Genomic DNA, 19,921 nt, shown 5'->3' with positions numbered 1-19,921 from the left:
TTGCAGGCTTAAAAACAGATCAATTTTACTCTAAAGTTTAAAATGAAACATGTTCCTGTTTGGGAAAAGAATTTCATTAGGAGGAAAATATAATATAAAAATACCCATTTAGAAAGAATATGCTATTAATTCTTAGCACTCTATGCAGAAGGGAAAATTGCATTTTTATCTAAATGGTTTTTCTGCATAAGCCATTTACAATATTCTTTGCCTCTCTATAATAGGCCCTACTACCATTAGTAGTGGGACGACCAGGCTGAGGGTTGAAATCACCCTCAGACACATTTAATACATAACCCCTGAAAATCTATTCCAACAGGGACCTCAGCAAACAGGCCCGGCATTCCGTTTTTTAAGGAAGAAATAAATATTGCTGAGGGGGTTGGGAGTGGTGTGCTGATGGGAGAGGAAGGGACGAGATGGTTTAAGTTAAAAGCAAGCGCTCTGGGTCCCTTTAGCCAGCTTTCAAATTGCAACCGATTTTTGGCTGCATGATTGCAACCATTTGACTGCCTGCGTGTGTATCCACCCCGAACACACACACACACACACACACACACACACACACACTCACGGGTTTCCATCAAACAAGCAAACAAGGAAAGGATGAAATTCAGGATATGAAAACAAACTATTTTTAAACACTAAAGCAAACACACCAAGATAGCAATACTGCTATTTTCCCATTAAACTAAGTTTCTCTCAATTTGAAAAGTGAGAATAATCTAAACAATACTTCCAAACAAACTGCAGGGAGCTTGGGTGTTGCGGCCTCCAACGGCTTTAACAATGGAAAAATCCCCTCCGTAGAGAAGCAAAAACACAGGCGGGGATGGGGCCGGGCGGTTTTGCCACGTCCTTGCCATGTCCCACCAAACGGGTTCCCCCAACAGTAGCACATGCCTGAATGCCCAGTGGTCTCCAACTTCAAAATGCAATACTTTTTCTTTTTTCTAAAAAGTTGTTTTTTGTTTTTGTTTTTTTAAAAAAAGTCTTCCAGCTCTTTCTCTCTTGGATTTCCAAAATAACTACTTACTTAATACCAAATGTCAGGGAGCTAAATTAATTCATTAAGGAAATGCAAGGGCTGTGATGGACACCGAGCGTGGGGCCCCTCGGTGTGATTTTGCTGCCATGAGCCAGAACGCCTTGGGCCGCTCTCTTCCGGCAAAGCTCAGTCCATAAATTCTCCCTTTCAAACCAGGAGCCCAGAAATGTCATAATTATAGCTGATACAGGTAACAGGTGTGCCCCTCTGTTCCTCCCACCTCGCCACCTCCTTCCAGACAAGCTGCTGGAAGATTTAGTGGTCTAGCCAGGGGTGTCGTAATTACCGGAAACGATTCTGGTTTTAAGGGTTAGATAAAGACCCTCTCCAAATTTAAGGCCAGACCGATGTCCATTAGACTTTAACGGGCCCACATAAAAAAAGAAATTGTATCCTCATCTCTCCAAATGCCTGTTTTCCCAGCGCCTCAAGTTCATTTCAGGCTGGCTCAGCGCCGAAAATATTCCTGTCCAGCCCTCGCTCTGCAAAGGCAAGGACTCAGTAGAAACTGATGTTCAAGGAATTAAGCAACTGGGGAGGGGAGGGTGGCTCAGGAAACCCATTTGCTCTACAATTGTTAAGCCAAAATCTGTCTTTTAAAAAATAATAATAAAAGTGGAATTTTAACCCATCATCCAGAGACAGAGAGACAGGAAGGCTGTAGGGAGCCCAGGAAGAAAGGGAGGGGGTGTACCCAGAGATGCCTGGCTAAAGAGCTCGCACCATCAAGAATGACACACTCTCCCCTTCTGAGACTCGGTGTTCAGAAAGGCCAAAGCTGCGGGCTGTTTTGCTCTGGTTTTCTTTTTCCCAGCTTTCGAGACTTACGCATACTTTTTCTTCCTTCTTTGGAAGTAAAACCACGCGTTTCTTTAAAAGTTACACACACACACACACACACACACACACACACGCACAAACACCCAGCACCACTGTTTGTCAAGAAGCAGCATGGAAGGTGCCCCAGAGAGGTTTAAGATTCTTTACTCTTCTCCACGTCTGTGCTCAGCTCCCAGTCAATTAAGAATTAATGCTTGAAAACTTTCCGGGGACCAAGACACCAGAAGGAAGCCGATGTTCTTTGGCCGTCTCCAAGGCTCTGGGGGGCTGAGTTTGTTGGATTGGGCTTTTCCTCCCTCCTCCCAGACAAGTGATGCTTGGAGGGGCCTCGCCCTCCCTTCCTGTCCTGAGGAAGTGGTGGGAACCTCAACTGGGGGCCTTTATTCCGTGACAGCCAAGGGGGCCCATTAGTGCACACGGTCACACACACACACATACACACACACACTTCTAATCCCGGCAAAATGCTTCACACACACTGAGCACAAAATAAATGCTTATTAACTAAACTGACCCCAAATAGTGAAATGTACAAGTAAATTAATCACGCCTCTCCTGGAGGCCTAACAGGATTACAAATTCGGCAAAAATTGACCACACGGAGATCAATAAGCTTCTACTTAAAACTGAACAGGGCCAAAACTTCGCATGAGCTGCTTCTTGGGGAAAAAATTAATTTATTTTTTCATTTCTTATTAAGACTTCTCAGGCCTGCGTGTGTTCATGTGTGTGTGTGCGCTCATGTGTATACTCGAGTAGGGGTGCGCATGCCTGCATGCACAAGCAGAAACCGGCAAAAGGCATCCAGAGCTTTATGCCCAGACAATTTAGAAATAGTCACGGCATAAGGATCGTGAAATTGCTCCTGTTTAAAAAAGCCAAATTTTGGTCCACAGCCTCCCTTCCCTCAAATACTAAACCACCACCAAAAGTTACATCGCAGGAGATGAAAATGGTCAATTTGCTTTGAGCCAATTAGGCCTGCTGATGGCTGGACCGTGGGTCCCCTGAAGGGGAGGAAAGTGAACCTCTAATTCATCCAGCTCCTTTCCACACTTGGCTTATCTCGAGTCAGGGAAATCTTCCTCTTGCTGAATTTGTCATTTACTTGCCTTCCCTTTTTGCCCACCATTCAGAAAATGGAAAAAAATGTATGTATTGTGTGGGAGGGCACTGCTTGCGTTTTAAGACAGTGGGACCTGCCTGCAAGGTCTGTAATAGGCAAGATTATCCCTAAAGAGGCTCAGTGCTGGGAGAGAAGCATCAGTGGTCACTTTATGGGGTCACCAGGGAAAAGGTCACTCCTTTTTCCCACCCCCATCGTCCCTCTTTTATGGAAAGATCTGGGTGCATCTGTGAAACTCGATGCTTCCGCAGCAGGCCTCGTGGGACCAGCTTCTCTGCAGGAGAAGTTAGCCACAGCCACATTATGAGGCTTGATCCACCCAGGGCCCATCTGGGTCTTCATCCCCGCGCCCCACACCCCGGCCCCGCATGGCTAGCTTGGCCACTAACTACACAGAAAGGGGCTCTGACAGCTAAGAGACCCATGACGTGGTCATCAGCCCTAGGCTGGGTTCCCCACATCTATTTCCCCCATATATCTGCGGTCACGTGGAAGCCCCAGGCCCAGCAGGGAGAGCTGAGCCAAGAACTTTCTTTCCTTTATGATGGCCAACACCAGCCCCCAAGCAATTTCCTCACCCCCAGCCTCGCCCGGGAGGTGTTATTAAAAATGACTTCCACACTTACAAATTATTTTCCACTCCTAAACCCCATGTCAGTAAATAACATTTCGACTCATAGGGACACACTTCTCCCCTCTCCAACCATCCCTTGATCACCTGCCCCTGCCCCCGGAGAAAATAAACTGCACCCCCATCTCCATCCAGTCTTCCTAACTGGGGCTGTTTCTCTCTCTGCCTTTCGGCTCAGAGGAAAGGACAGAGTGTCCACATCAGGACTCAGGCCCTTGAATTTCAAGGACTTTTCCAACAGCCCATGCGGTCAGGGTAGAACCCGCTTACTTCCCAGTGAACTCTCAACCAAGCCTGGCTTTCTCTGGAAGGCTGAGCTCTGGGGATTTCAAAGCAGGCTATGTTTTCTGCCGACTTCCCCAACCCTTCTCTGATCATAAGATGGTCCCTCAGAAGTATTTTATTCCTGGTGGTCGTTGCCAATCACTCGACAATACTTGTGTTCCCAGATCCAAAGGCATCTGAAAAACACTGCTTCATGGTAACTTTAAAGGGTCATATCTTTTCCACATCTCACCCTGCCCTGGATGATTGGATGAACAGGGGGCAGGGTGTGTGTGTGAGTGTGTTGTGTACAAGTGCGTGTGCATGTGTGTGTGTGTGTGTGTGTGTGTCTTCTCTCATTGCAGGAGCTCCCAAATACGACCAGGAGCACCACCAATGGGGCTCTCAAATTGGGGGCAGACAGATTCCTCCAGTCATACCAGGCAAAGCCAGCTGTGCCAGAAAGGCGCAAGCCCACCCCATTCCAGTGAAAGTGTTGACCCAAGCTCTGAGAGCAAATGAAACCTTCGTGCCCAAACACTCTTTAAATTATCATCAGCAATTAGAAGGGAAAACTTATCTTAAGTCCTCAGATTGCATCTCCGGGCCACTTAGTTCTCAGAAGACGGTCTGCTGGAAGAGGGAGCAGGGTGGGGTAAGGCCCAGAAGGGTCTCAGCACCCAAGTTAGTCCACATCTCCTCTGAAGGCATGACAATGTCATCTATTTCTGAGTCACCCTGGAGGGGGGTTTTGACACATGCAGGATAAAAACAAGAGCTGGTTCCCTCCAACTTTCCAAAGACCATCCGCGTCAGTGGGCCCCAAAGATGCCTTCACAGAAGGGTCTCCTTGTTTTCCTAAATCATTTTCCGACACACCTGATTCACTTAAACTGAACACTAGCAGAGGTAAGTCATACTGAGACCCAGAAAATCAGAGATCTCTCCTAAGAATCGGAATCCCAGGGCCAATCGTTCCATGAAGAGTCCAAGATCTTCCCCAGAGATGTCAAAGACAGGAAGAAGACAGAGCCTTTGGGTCACACAATCCATCCTACCAGCTACAGAGGAAGTGGGGCGAGCTGAGTTCGCTGGACCCCTGAGCTTTAATGATCAGAACATAAAAACCTGCTTTCCCCCTACCATGTGAGTTTGTGCTGGGATGTTTATTGGACGTTCCCCCTCTTTGGGGAAAAGTCTATCCCACATAAGATGTTCCTTCTGGGACATTCAGAGAGCCAATTTGTTATCATGAATGCGCTAAGACCTCCAAACTGTTAAATTCAATTGCCGTTATGTTTAAAGGGCATTTGGGTCCTTATGATAATGCATAAATCGTGACAGGATCAGCACACGACCACTATAAAGTTCTCCCTCTGATCCTGCTTGGTGAGGATGCGGAGGTGATGAAAACCTACCAGCTTTCTCAGCCAAGAAGGAAAATGAGAATTTGGGATGCTGGGGCTATGACGGACCCCCCAGTAGTAGGTATCAGGGATGCCAGTTCGAAGTGGTCTTGCGGGGCCAAAACTTGACGCTATCGGGCCCAGAAAGAGCCCCTTGGATTTCACGATGCTGGGAAGCCTCTCCGCCACTCCACACCCCGTGTCCTTTCTGGGCAAACACCATGTTGGGAGCAGACCCTCCACTTGCTTCCCAAACCTCAGAGGCCGCTGATTAAAATGCAAGCCAGCAAACAAAGCAGGCCTCGGAGTCCTGCAATAATTACCCCCCGTGAGAATGATGGCTCTCAAACGCCCCTCCTCGTTCAAGTATATTAAACTTAACTCTGCTTTTCCATCCCGGTCACAAAATAAGCTGGGGGTTCTGGGCCCCTGAAGTGCACATCCATGGCGTAGCTTCTTACCCACACCCTAAAGTCACTGATGGCCCCGTGAGGCTGCATGTGGATGTGTGTTGTCGTGTCACTGGAAGATGGCAGAAAATGATCAGGGCCGCCTCGGCACTGGGCGACCCAACCAGCAAAACGTGATGTGCCAGGGTCCCAGAGCCTTCTCTTCCTTCCGGTCCCATTCATGAGTTGAGGAGACCATCGGCTGAGCTGCTGTGCACCAGGACACAGAGGGTCCCTGAAGGCAAAGCTGTGACTAATTCAGAAGCCCACCGTCCTCTCCGCCAAGTCGTTGGTACCAAATGATTACAATAAAGGAGAGGAATTTCCATAAATGAGAAGCAGCGCCCGCTTCCCACAACTGGGAGGGGGCGTGGGGGAGGGGTCGGTGGGCACCAATTCAAAGATTCCTCTCCCGGCTGGAGAGTGGTGTTAGCTGAACTCAGACAGAGAGACACCTCCACGCGCAAAACTCAGCAAGAGGCGACGTACGTCTGCTACCGAAATACTCCAGATCAAAGTCACCCCCAGCCCAGGAGACCCAGGAGGCCGAGATTTCATAATTAGGATCTTCAAAATCCTCCTCTATTTTTAGGACTTGCGCTCATTCAGTCCTTTACAGAATCAGAACCTGTCAGCTAAGGCCAAAGAGACTGAAGGTTTAGTTTCTCTCCCTGCCACCGCGCGCCCCCCAACTCTGCTTTCGGAAAGCAGATTAACGGTAAACTAAAGGAGTAGCTGGATGATTTGATGGAAATACACTTGGCCATGCATATGTATATGTGCGTACGCTGGGGTGGGGTGAGGGGTTTGGGGGGGGGCTCCTTCCCACGCTGAATTGCATGGGCCCTGCTCTCCTCCTGTGGGCTGCAGATAGACCCAGACCGGACATCGCACCTCAACCACACTCTTTCAAGCCAGCCCCCAGACCACTTTGCTGGGCTCCAGCGTGTACCAGAAGGCAAGGAAACTTGAAAATTTTCCCCCAAATGTCTCTCTTCTCAATCATGCACTCATGTATGTATCAACATGTCCGCCACTAGCAATCAAAACCCACACTCAAATCTGTCCACCCAAGACACGCCTAAAAATAGACATCATCCTAAAACAAACACATCGCTGGGCAAGTCAAAATCTGACTTGAGTCAAAACGATGAAGCTGGGTTACTCCAGCCCTTCCAGACTGAAGACTTGGGTGGAACAAGCAGAGGGGAATCGAGGGAAGAATATAAGGTGCACCCACTAGTTACAGGGGACCCCCCCCCAATAGATTCAGGTCCCCTCTGGCACAAGAGGTTTGGTGTTTTTATATTGCAGTGTGCTTGGGAGGCCTACTTGCCCTTACACACTCCCCGGACATTTGATCCTATTACATAAAGCTATAGACTTTTAATCTCTAAAATTAACCAAACCGAGGCAAATACAGTATTCCTAACTAGAAATATTTATCTCCTAAATGCTTTCGGCAAAGCAGATCACTCCCTGGGCAAAGAACACGACCCAAGGTTATTGTCACACAAGTGGACAGAAAGGTGATTTTGCTAAAGCTTCCAGCATGGAGTGAGTTCAGGAGATCCTGTGAAATCCCAAGGATACACTCAAGTTTGCCCTTCCAGAGTGGGAAGAATTTCCCTCCTCTAATTTCACCTGGTCCTCCTGGACTGTTTATTAAAGATGTATATTTTATATCAGCAGAGAGTATCAAGTAACTTCTTGGCAAGGGCAGCCGTATTTTCAGGACCTATTAAGATTTTTTTTGGAAATTTAAATACCTCTGTCAGGCAAACAAAATCATATCAGGAATCACAGAATTTCATTCTAGAAGGAGAAATTAGATTAACCAACCCTCACTCCTTTCCTAGAAATCTCAATAAAATAGAAGTACATTGCAACAGTCTCTTACTTCCGGTCTGAAGGGGCCTCACAAGAAATCTAAATGAATTTAGATTTAAATTAAGAAAGCTAAAGAAAGCTATCCTGAGAAAATGCCTTCAATCTACAAATATTGTATATATATATATACATATGAGAATATATAAGTATATATTACATATTAGAAGGCAGAGGCTATTTAAAATCAAAACAGCCAGAAAAATCCAGTGGCAGAAACCATAAGTTCAACACCAATAAGCTTCAGGCCCTTAGAAATCCTTGTCCTTTATTAATATTTAGTAGAAATGTATAATTGCAGATGTGTGCTAGGTGGGGATTTTATGTCAGGATGCGGGCAAAGAAGACAGGTTTATTACAACCATGAAATATTGAACAAGCACCAAAGAAGAGTAGTAGTATGTCCCGGACTAGCCAGGGAGCAGGCAGGCCCAGACCGTCAGCTGCACAAAGGGGACTCCTATCTGTTTACATTACCCCTGATTAACACCTGCGAAGTTTTGGGTTACATCTTCCGGATGCTGCAAAAGTCACATGAAGGCATGCAACCCGTGCTGGGTGATTTTGGGGGGAAACAGGAGTGAGTGGCTCCTTGCCTTCCCAAAACCACTTTGAGGGAGCCTTAAAAATTCTCTCCACGGTGTAAGGAGTGAGGGAAATGACTCAGAAAAACAGCACTATGAGCCCTCCCGCTCTTATCCCAAGCCTGCCCCATGTCTAAGGAAATTCAATGTTCAAATCCTGCCTGACTAGTATTTCTTAGCACTGCTTACTGTGTTCCGACTGGAACACTGAGAGAAGCATGAAATTCCAAAAATTTCTCCCGCATCACTGTAAAAATATCATACCTCCAAAAAGGGCAGAATTGCATGCAAAAGTGTATATGGAGACCTCTCCCGTTTCACTGTGTGTGAGAGCGTTTCTAGACATCTCCGGATTTCAAGATAGAGAACAACCAACGGAATAGAAGTTTGGCAATGGTAAACTTATTATGGGAATACAGTTAATTCAAGTTTTGAAAACTGTAAGGGGCCGGGGGTGGGGGCGGGGGACATACTTTTTTAGGCTTAATATCCTTTATCTACAAACTATCATTATTTCTCCTTCTCTGTTTTGAAATTCCTCCATAGCCACACAGCTATTACAAAGATAGGTGGATGATTTTGCAAACTAATTTCAAATTTATGTGATCCTCACTGATTTAATAGATGTCTGAATAGGCCCAAACTCAGGCTGGTTTTTTGGTTGTTGTGTTTTTTTTTCCCCTTTGCACAACCTCACCCTTCCCCCACCCCAACTTTGTGCAAACAGAATCTCATGATGAGACGTAGAGCTTTATGATATAAGAGTTGTTTGGCGGGTTAAGAAGTCAGAGGAAGCATAATTTGGAGAGGCTTACTTTCCTGGTTAAAAAAAAAATCATCATCACATGTGATTCTGGCCTAGACTTTGTGAGACGTGTTACTTGCCAGTAGACTTCCCTCCCCTCCAAAGGACATCTAAACCCCGTAAGACAATCCAGGCACGTCCCAGTGGCTACACAGCTTGTGCAGTTCTAAAGACTTATTCGTTCTCTCCAACCTGAGCACGATCATTTTGTTAAAGACCGACTAGTATTTTGTCATCGGAGCGAAGAATTTCAGAAACAGTGTTAATATTTAATCACATTAGTACTGGCGTGTTTTATGGCGTGACAAAATAAAATATCATTACAAAATTGGGCTTTGCCTGAAAGGCGGGGGCAGGCGGTCAAAGAAAGTGCTCGCTAGGGCTGGAACCTGGAAAAGGTATATTCAAGCTGCTTCATGGCTGATGGGACCCTGGGCATGTGTTTATGGAAAAGCAGGACGCTTTCCTTTCAATTCTTTTTTTCTCAATTCTATTTCAAAGTGGTGCACTTCACTCTGATTTTCAGCCAGGGCACTCAGGGGCCCGTTGAAGGCTCTGTGTACCTATTTATACAATATGTGCAGATGGAGCTGCAGGGTGTTATCATAATGAAAAGTTTAATCATCCTTATTTACTACCAGTAAGGGAGCAGGAATCATATGCAGATACCTTATACAGCCTTAACTAGCAGCCCCAAGGCTGTAGAAGCTGCGAGTGACCTCAATTCGGGGCTTTATCTAGGAAACTGTCCTTCCCACATCACAGAGTGGAAAACAAAGGAGGTCAAGTGGATGTCCCTGCCGAGGCTTCTAAGGCGGCCAGCCCCGAAGCGGGTCCCTGGAGGAAGTTTCCGTCTCCCGTATGCAGGGGAGGGCTGAGTTTAGTATACAGGGGAAATCAACCCCAAAGTGACTAGCATCTGTTTCCAAAAAAATATTTTCCTTCGTCTGACTGTGATAATGAAACAAACAAAACAAAACATTTCTTTAATGACATTTCTTCATTCACAGTCTGCATTTTTTTCTGCAAAGGAACATTAGTCCGACTGAGAAGGGAACAGTGCAACACCTTAAAAAAAATCTCGTTAAAACCACCCAATTCCTCTGCACCTAAGGCCCTTCAAAAAACTTGCAGGCAAAGCTCTACTGGTTTTTCTTTATTAATTCTCTAAATCGTGGTTTTTTTTTCTTTTTAACTCTTCTCACCCCATTTTGGCCAATGTGGTCTTAATTACTGTGGGGGGGGGGGAAATGGGAGAAGGGGGAGGGGGAGGGGCAGCCAGACCAAGCCAGGTAGAAGTGACAGGGGCTGGGATTTGTGCTAACCAGTTATCGATCGGCAGGCCCGAGATGTTGTGTACAAGAAAATAAAAGAGAAGGGGGGCAGAGCAAACAGGATGCTGGGTCCAACTCCATTTTAAAAAGGAGGGAGGGGGGAAAAAAGGGAGAGGCAGCGGAGGGTCCCAAACTAACCAATTTATGGCCTTGCCTGGGAGAAGCCTGGAGAATGCTGATGCTGGCCGCAGCGTCTGCTGTGCATGCTAAACACCCAGCTTCAAATGAGAGAGCGGCGTCCCGGGCTGGGCAGTAGGCGAACAAAGAGAAAAGCAGCAAGGCCGCATTCATGAATTAGAAAACCCAAGCGGGAAAGCTACGCGGGACAGGCGGGCGTGAAAGCCCGGAGTTCTGAGCCACCCAACTCCTGCCGCACTTCCCCTCCCCCTCCTCCCGCCCCCATCTCCTTCTCCTAAAACCTACCATCACCTTAAACCCTGGGTCAAGAGATGGCAAGATGCAGGATGTGGACTAGGAAAACTAAGGCAGAGGAAAAGAACCTTAAGAGAAGGTGAGGATGGGGGGTGTATTTTTTTAAGACACGGTTAAATCGCCAGCTACTGACTCCATGGTAATACTCAGCCTGGTGAAACCAAGGAAATTCAGTGAGTATTTAAAAGAAAAAGGTAGGAATTGTGGGGGGGGGGGGGCGGTGAGGTAGGAAATGATGTTATGTAAAAAGGCCCCATTAAAAAATAAAATGGATAGCAACCGTAGCCCAGTCATCTTTAGGTTAAAAAAAAAAACTATTATTATTTTAACGGCAATGGTGGTCCATTTACTGACCCCCACCCCACCCACCTTAAAGGCCTCCAGGCCTGGTGGGGAAAGAGTGCTTAGAATGCAAAGGAGAACTGGGACCGGACATCTGTCACCAAAGCCAGGCGAGATACTGACAAACGCGGGTCCTTTGTGTCTTAAGAATATATATCCATATCCCCATACACAAATGATGCCCTAGCCGATTGGTCTGGTCTCTGCCAAGTAGACCCCACTCCAGCCCCGGACCCCCCATCAAACGTCAAGGAGGTGCCCTCTGAAGACTGCCTGCCTCCTACCATCCCAACAAGTCTCCAGTTTTTCAATGAAACTCTAATAGTTAAGAAGAGACAAAACAGTTATTCATTAGGAACAAAGGTCAAATTAGGCGTTGCCTCTGAATGATGCTGCAGACACCAGAACTGGTAACTTTTTTTCCCAAAGATGCTGGCACACAGAAGGGAACTCAAGCTGTAGGTTGGCTGACTAGGAAAAGATGGGGAGGCATTAACACAACTTCCCAGGTGTCCTGCCAGGAAGGGGAGGTGGGTGGCACGCAACTCCTGAAAAGCGGAACGAGCCTAAATGTTGAAGGTGAGGAGGGGGTCTGAGTGTGAAAGGGAAGGGGCCTAGTGCTCTGGGCACCCAGCAACTCAGCTAAAACTTGAGGGGGTGGGACTCTACAATAATCCCCAAAGGGCTGCCACCTATGTTGTTACCACCCTCTGAAACCAGAATCTACCTGGCAGCACCTGGGGGGAGGAAAGGGGTCTGCCCACAGAGCCCTTGGTGTAACCAAAGGAAGGGTACCCAGCTCTGAGCTGGGCATTAGGAAGGCCCTGCGCCCTCCTGACCCCAAGGGACCCTCCCCTTTCATGGAGCCTTCAAGGCAGAAGCTAAGGCCTGCACTGGGGGTGGGGCGGGTATCCGCCAGGTGAGAAGGGAACAGGGAATGAGTGCGTATACCTTCTTTGCTGTTGGGGTTCTGGGGTTTGGCCTTCTCCCAGGGTGCCAGCGTCTTGTCCTCGTCTGCGCCGTCCACCAAAGCCTTGTCGGCCGGCAGGTACCAGGTGGCGCTGTGCTCTGCCATCAGCGAGTCCAGATCGATGGTGCTCATGGCGCTCTTGACGGCCTCGGAGCAGCAGCTGCCCAGCTCGCTGTCACCATTCTGCGCACCAGAAGCCCCCACAGCACACTCACCCTTCTTGCCACCCTTGAGCCCCAGGGGCTGGTCCTCAGAGATGCTGAACTGCTGCCTCTGCAGCTGGATCTGTGCCTGGAGGATCTCCAGGGGGTGGATCTCGTCAGGCGGCGGTGCACCGCTGCTGCTCGTTGGGGTGCGGACCTGCTCCAGGCCCGGCGTGCCGGGATGGCCCGTGCCCCCGCCGCCGTAGCTATCGGGGGTGGAGGTAGAGGTAGACAAGATGCCCAGGCCAAGAGGGGCTGGGGGCGCCTTCGGTCCATGTTCCCCGGCGCCCAACCCGCGGGGAGGGAGTTTGGGCGAGCCTGTCACCAGAGGGCTCCTACTCGCTTTGGCCAGGGCTGGGGGGTTGTCGGAGCTGGATGACACCTCGTCCTCGTTGGCGTAGCTCGTGCTCACCTCCTCCGAGGCGAACTCGCCCGCGTGCGGGGAACTACCGTCCGACTTCGCCCCACCGTCCAGGGACGCCATGAGGTCCGGCTGGTCCCCCAGGAGCAACTCGGCCCCCTTCCCCCACGAAGGCGACGTGAGCGCCTTCTCATGAGGCGTAGGCGCCCCGCGCGCCTCGCCTGTGGAGCTTCCCCCGACGGCTGCGCCTGGCGCCTGCTGTTGCCCTGGGCTCACCCCAGGCGCGCCCCCGCTGTCCGGCGCTGCCGAGTACTTGTCGAAGAAGGTCCCGGGGCTCACGTGACCACTGTCCCTTTTTCTGCGACCCCGGCCCCGGCCACCGCCCCCGGGAACCGGCTTGCCGTCGTTCCCCGACGTTGATTCCAGGGTGTAGTTGGGGGAGAGGCTGGTGCCATCCCCCTGGGCGGGCGGATTGGGCGGCCCAGAGGCTTTGGAGCCGCTGCTACTGGTCCCCGACTGGCCTCCGGGCCCTGGGGCCCCAGGAGCAGTCCCTCCTGGGAAGTAATCCGAGCCCGGGTTGCTGGCCATGGCCGCGCCGTCGGTCTCGTTCTGGCTCAGTTTCCTCTTGCCCTCGGGCGGGTTCTTCTTGTTGAAGGTAACGTTGAGGTTGGGGGCCCCGAGGCTGGCGATCATGTTCTGGCAGGCGGTGGAGAGTGCAGCCAGGCAACTCTGGCCGAACAGGTTGTCCTTGGAGCTGGGCTTGTTGAAGGAGCCCAGCGAGAGCGCGCCCAGCTTACTGGCCGAGGTGCGCTGGCTGGGCTGGAAATCAGGCTGCGGCGGGTATGCGCCCCCGCCGCCGCCGCCTCCAGTGCTGCCGCCGCCCCCGCCCGCGCTCGGGGGCGAGTTCACGCCTGGGCCGCTGTGCGGCGTGGCCTGCCGGTTCGCTGCGCCGAACGGGAAGCCAGGCTGGCCCCCGAGCGCGGGCGCTGTGAAATCAGGCGGCTGGGGCCGGCGCTCGGAGGGAGCGCTGGGCAGCCCCACCCCAGCCCCGGGCGACTGCAGCTGCCCCAGGCTGGCCAGGCTGCCCCCGAACTGCAGGCCAGGGGAGGGCAGCGCGGGTACGTGGCCCTCTCCGGGCATCCTCAGCGGCTCCTGCAGAGAGCCCCGGAACAGCACCCCCGAGCCACCGGGCGGAGGGGGCGGCGCCAGTCCGGGGTCGTGCGGGCCGCAGTCAGCGGGCAGGCCTGAACCTCCCATCCTGCGGGGCAGCAAGTCACCCGGCGGCGGGTGCGGACCTGGGAACCACGCACTCTCCTGCGCCAAGTGCTGAGCCTGCTGCTCGAACGTGCCCAGGCGCCCGGCGCCCGCGCCGCCGCTTTCGCGCTCAAAGTTCGGCTGGGCCAAGCCGCCCACTGGGCCGCTGTGCACCAGGCCGCCCTGGCCCACGTCCCCGGGGTGGCCTAGCTGGGCCAGGTTGGGCTGGCGCAGCCGCTGCTGCTGGTTCCGCGACGCCATCTGCTTGATCATGAGGGCCGCGTTTTGGCGCTGCTGCTGCTGTTGCTGCTGCTGCTGCTGCTGCTGCTGTTGCTGCTGCTGCTGCTGCTGCAGGGACTGGTGGTCCGCGGCCGGATGCTGCAGGGGTGGCCCCGAGGGGAAGCTGTCGGGCACAGGCGGCGTGAACTCGCCGGGTAGGCCGGAATAGGCGGAGGGCGAGAGGTGGTTGTCCAGAGCGCCGTTGTGCATGCTGCCGTTCCACGAAGCACAGCGATCCACTCCCGCGCTGCCCGGGAAGTCAAAGCGCGGCCTCTTGGCCACATTCATGTAGGGGGGTGCGTCGAAATGCTGCAGCCGCTGGTTGGGCGTCTGCTGCGGAGGAGGGTGCTGCATGTTGAATACAGGCTCGGAATAAGGGTGCATGCTCCGGTTCTCCAGCCGGTGGATGGGGTACTCGAACTGCGCGTGTTGGCTGGGCAGCACGGGGCCCCCGTCCTGCAGGCCGCCGCTGGGCGTGCCCGCCTCGCCCTGCTGGGGACGCGGGAGCGCAGGCGGACACGAATTTTGCCGGACCAGAAGCCCAGGCGGCGGCGGCGGCGGCGGCGGCTGTTGCTGCTGCGGAGGCGGCGGCGGCGGCTGCTGCGGGGGCTGCTGCGGCGGCGGCGGCGGCGGGGCCTGCTGGGGAGGCTGCATTAACGGGTGCCTGGAGCCTACTGCAGGCTCCAGACCCACGGGCATCTTGCGGGTCCCGCCGAACCTCTCGAAGAACACTCCGTGCTGCTGCTGCTGCTGTTGCTGCTGCTGGGCGTGCATTTTGGACAAGCCCACCATGCCTGCAGCTCTAGGCATGGTCGAGGCACCCGGGAAAGAGCCCCCGGGAACCTGACGACCCGCTGCATAATGAGGCAGCTGCCCCTCAGAATCAGAGGGGGAAAACATGTCGAAATGTCCCGAGGGCGGCTCGCCCGGGTAATTGTATTCCAGCGAGTCGACGGCTCCTTGGTTCGCCACCCTCCGGGGCTCCAGGCTGTGGGAATCGGAGCCACTGGAGGCGGGCAGGCCATGGAAGGAGGCGGCTCGGTTAGGGCTCTGGTCCAGCGGCAAGCATGGGGCAGGCACGGCGTGGCCTGAGGCGCCCGAACTGTGGAAGTCCGGGAGGTTCCCAGGTCGCTGCGGGCCGAAGCTCTCCGGCCCCTGGCTCTCCGCCAGGTGATCATAACCCTCGGCGAAGGGCGGCTGGCTGCCCAGGCCGCCGGCCGCGCCGCCGTAGCCGAGCAGACGACCCCCGTGCAGGCACGAGGCCCCAGGATCCGACCCGCCGAAGTTGCCCCCGAAGTGGGGGTGATGCTGGTGGGGGTGGTGGCCTCCCGGGTGGCCGTGGTGCGGCTGTTGGCCTCCAAAGAATCCGTGCACCGGCTGCGCCTGCAGCCCCCCCGCGTGCAACTCCGAGTGGCCACGCGCGTGAAAGCCGTAAGGCTCCATGTTCATGCCCAAGATCGGGGGTTCGCCCAGCCCGCTCATGGCAGGGTCCACGGGGCCAGGGGGTCCCCCCGCGTGGAAAGCCGGGGCCTTAAAGTGGGCGTTCATGCTTAGTCCGGCCTCGTTAAAGTTCCTCTCGCCCTGGCCAGCGTTCCTGCTGTTGATCTGGGGCTCGAATTGGTCCAGCCCAAACATACTTGGCGGGGGGCGGGGAGATCAATAGGGCATGACAGCCTGGTCTCCGCGGCGCGCCTCCGGCCAGCTACTCGTTCCGGCCCTGGGTTGGGCGCTCCGGGACGCTCAGCAGCGCGGGGGCGCAGCGCGCACCGCCACCTCGCCTGGCTTGTGAAGGCTGGGGGTTATCAGCTCCTCTCCCGAAGCTCTCGCTCTGCCCGACGCGGGTCTCTCACATCTTGCGGCGCCGCGGGGCCTCCAGGAGCCGTGTTGGGGGGCCCATGCCCCGGGACGTTAGCACAGCCGCGGGTGGGTTTGCGGGGAGGGGACGGAGCTGCGGGTGACTGAAGGCAAAAAGTTAAGTGGGGGGAAGGAGGCGGGAAGGAGGGAGGGAAAGCAGAGCAATCACCTTCTTAAGGCCGATCGGTTTGGGTGGGGAGCCCCTGGACGCTGCCTGAAGCCTCCCGGAGTCCGTGGCGGAGCTGCTAAGGGGCCAAGCAGGGAGACCCTTCAAAGCCGTGGCTGGCGCCGGGGCAAAGACCGAGCGGTCCCTCCCCCCTCCCCCCGGAGTCCCCGCGCTCCGCAGCCCGAGCCTCAGCCAAGCAGAATCCGCTCGCACAGTCCCCGTCGGCCCGAGCAAGCGGCTACTGCTTCTTCAGCGGGTCGGAGGACTGGAGGCTCCGCTCGGCATCACCGGTGCCGGTCCCAGAGCCGAGAGCTCAGCGGGGCTGAGGAGGCGGCGGGCGCCCGGGGTTGAAACCGAGGGTTGGTGGAAGGCGCGGCTCCCCTGTTCCGCGGCGGGTGCGCTGCACCCCGGCGCGCCGCTTCGCGGCCACGTCCGCCGCCTGACGCTTCTGTCCTCCGCTGTTAGGTCTCTGAGTTCGCAGGGATCTCCGCGCCCCGTTCCAGGCGCGGGCGGGCAGCAAGACGAGGGGTTGGGTCGCTCCAAGGCTAGGGTTCCCTGCCTCCGCGCCGAGGAGCTTCGCAAGTCGCCCTCGGACCGAGGGAGGGGGGCGTACGCGGGTTGGGGGCCACGCTGGGCTAGCAGGCTAAGGCTTTCCGGCTGCGCTCTCGGAGCCCGGAATGGGAGGGGGGCGGGGGCAGCTCTGGGGGGTCCGCGCACCCCTCTCCTGGCTGGCGGGGGGGCTCTGCGTGGGGCGTTCCGAGGGTCTCGGCTCCCCTCTCTGTGTCTGCCTCTCGCCCAGAGCCTGGAGAAGCAGCAACAAGTTTTGCATTTCAGCAATCAATTTCAGCCATTACATTTGCACCAATCAGCGCAGCCCGAGCTCCGGGCCCGGGGCGGGGCTCGCTCTTAAGGTGGTCCTGGGTGCTGACTGCTGAGGCCCCCACCACGAACCCGCACTTCGCCAGCTCGGGGGTCCCCAGCGCCGGTCAGCCTCGAGGTCCGGTGCCAGTGCGCTGCGGGCGCACCCTGGCCTCCCCGCGCATCGGTCTGGAGAGGGCGCAGGCAGAGAATGGCGGGAGCTTGGCTTTGTTCACCCCCCTTCCCATTCACCACAGTTCCCAACTCCCCACCCCCAACTTAAGTGAGACCTGCGGTGTGAGTAGGGGGCGGGGAGGTGGGCGGTAAGCGGTGCGGGGCGCTCAGACAATGGGGTCGCCAGGCAAACATCCTGGACTCACCGCGGAAAGTCTCCAAGTGTCGACTGCGCTTCAGCTGGAGCGAACCCTCGGCTCTCCACCGCTGTCTGATTACTTGTCGAACCCAAGTTAGCCGGCCCTCGGATTTTCCTGGAGGTGAAAGCAGACGGGGAACCCCGAAGTTAGGGATCGCCTCCCTCACTGGGGCGCGCACAATTGTTTCCTATCCCCACTGTCTAGGGTTCCCGGTTCTCAGTGGCCGGCTTCCGCCCGGAGGAACCATAACCACTGGGCCACTTTATGGGGGGCATATCGGAGGAGCCCAGCGCCAGAGTTGCGAGGCAGTTAGGAGCCCCGAGAAGACCAGCGCGCAGAGGGCCACACTGGCCGGCCGGAGCATCCTAGTTCAGGCACCCCGGTCAAGGCCCAGGCCCTCTTGGGGCGCGAGGTTGGCCTCCTTAAGAGATCAATTAAACTGAAGAGCCCAAAGAATGGAATTGGGTTGTGATACTAAAATCAATAGGAGTAATTTAATATCTGCCCTGCTCTTTATGAAATATTTATCCCAATAATCTTAGTTAAAATGTTTAGATCTTCCTGATCCCCACTGAGGCTGCAATCTATCTTGCAATTAGAAGTTGGGAGTTAGAGGTGATGGAGGGTAGAGGAAGTATTTATTCTCTGTGCCTGCCTGTGTGTATTTTCCTCCCTAAAGCGTTTGTACGGGAGGAAGGGGGAGCAGGCTTTTAATTTTCCTTGCCATAAAATAGCACGAGGAGATTTTGCTAGCCGACCAGCATTCTTAGGAGAAGGGGAGAAAAAGGAACTTTCTTTGAAGTGCCCCTGATATCGCTATTAAATCTAAATAAAATTAAGCATGGTGTATAAGAATGCCTTTTCCCCCCAACAAAAGAAAGTGTTTATCGCCCAAGACTGTCTAGCGTTTGCTAAATTGCGCATGAAATCTGAAATGAAATAAACGTTATAATAAAACCAACCCCTGAGCCCTTTTTATTTAAAAACCTCAGATTGCACTTCACCGTCGCGGGGCGGGGAGTTAAAAAGTTACCAAGACGAGCCTGCGGATTCATTGCTCCCCAGAGTTACCGCTGGGAAGGCAGACGCTGGGTGTTCCAGAACCGAAAATGCCAGGAAAATGGGCTCAATTTAGAGAGAGGGGAGGAAGAAGGAGGGTCTTCAGGGACTCCGGGAGAAAATAACACCCCCCCTCGATAAGAATAAAAATAAAAGCAAACAATAAAAACCTGCAACTTTAAAATTCAGAGAGCAGAAGCAAGCTCAGATGCAAGGCCCTTCGTGGGACCTCCCTGTTGTGGATGTCTACAGATATTTTTTTTCCTTTTTGAAATTAAAAATGAAAATTACCCCCACCAAAAATTAGGTCCATAAATAAGCATCCGGGAGGAAGTATTTGTACAGGGAGGTGGAGTTTTAAAAGGATTTTTCTGCAGGATCAGGTTGTTGGTCTGTGATTAAATATTGATTTTGTGTAATTAGTTTTCATGTGAACTATCCTCTTGCTGATAGCTTAGAGGTTTCAGAACTAGAAAAGAAATGGAATTGGACATGGAAATTATTACTTAGCAAAGTGACAGGGAAGTGAGAGTCGAAGAAAAGACTGAGGCTTGGCTGATTTCGGCACAAAGAAATAAAGGGCGTGGGTAAGCCTCCAATGACCTCCCCACCCCCACCCTGGGGCCCCAGGCCAGAGCAGGGGAGACCCAGAGCCTCCTGGGCAGAAAGGAGACCAGTAGAAGGAATGGCTGCCAGAAGGAGGACCCTGCATGGGCAAAGACCTATACAAAACCCATGACATCTGGTCACATACCTGGTCCAGAGTGGTGAGTTCTGGGTTCTGGGTGCCTCAGGAGGCACCGTTTAAGGGCTTTATGTCTCTGTGTGTCTGGAGAGAACAGGGACAGTTGGGGCCTGTCTGGAGCCCTGGGTGGGCCAGGGCGGTGGGAAGAATGACCCGCAGACCTGCAGGTCTGGGGAGACCCCGGTTGGGGTGTGCTCTTGGCTGAGGCATGACTTCACACGGGGCTGGGAGAGGGTCCCCTGAACACCTGGGCAGGTTTCCTGTGGAATAATTCTGTGCGTTCCAGGGAGGGGGTTGTGGGAGTACTTTTCTGGGGCTGTTTCCAAGAGTTAAGTCTACAAGGTGTGTGAGTGTCTGAAAGCAGAGTGTGTTTGGGCCCGGCTGTGTTTCTGTTCAGAATGTGTGTCTGGGTCACCTTTCCTTAACACTAAAGAATGTTGTGCGGGTGTGTGGCTTGTGCCTGCATTTGTGTCTTGGCCCGTGTGCCAGTGCAGGGCACCTGCGCGTGTTTGTGTCCATGCCTGTGTGTGCCCACATTCCTGTGTCTCTGGGTGTCTCCGTGAGCGTCCCTGTCTGCCCCCCAGCTCCATGCTCCTCTCTGTGGATGCCTCTGTGTTTGTACCTGTGTGTGCGTGGCTGCCTCACACCTT

General features: G+C 53.5%; 1 protein-coding gene across 1 annotated transcript in view; it reads right to left on the bottom strand.

The window, feature by feature from the left end:
- Window positions 1-15,921, bottom strand: part of MN1 (MN1 proto-oncogene, transcriptional regulator) — a 43,207-nt gene extending 27,286 nt beyond the window's left edge. The window contains exon 1 of the mRNA XM_068563199.1: window positions 12,100-15,921. Coding sequence (XP_068419300.1) covers window positions 12,100-15,850 — 3,751 coding nt within the window. The 5' untranslated portion in view covers window positions 15,851-15,921. The remainder of the gene's footprint in view (window positions 1-12,099) is intronic.
- Between the last annotated feature and the right edge of the window lie 4,000 nt (window positions 15,922-19,921).

Source organism: Eschrichtius robustus, chromosome 14 (assembly GCF_028021215.1).
Source record: "Eschrichtius robustus isolate mEscRob2 chromosome 14, mEscRob2.pri, whole genome shotgun sequence".
NCBI lineage: Eukaryota > Metazoa > Chordata > Mammalia > Artiodactyla > Eschrichtiidae > Eschrichtius > Eschrichtius robustus.
The sequence above is the reverse complement of the archived record's forward strand: the minus strand, read 5'-3'. Positions and strand labels throughout refer to the sequence as shown.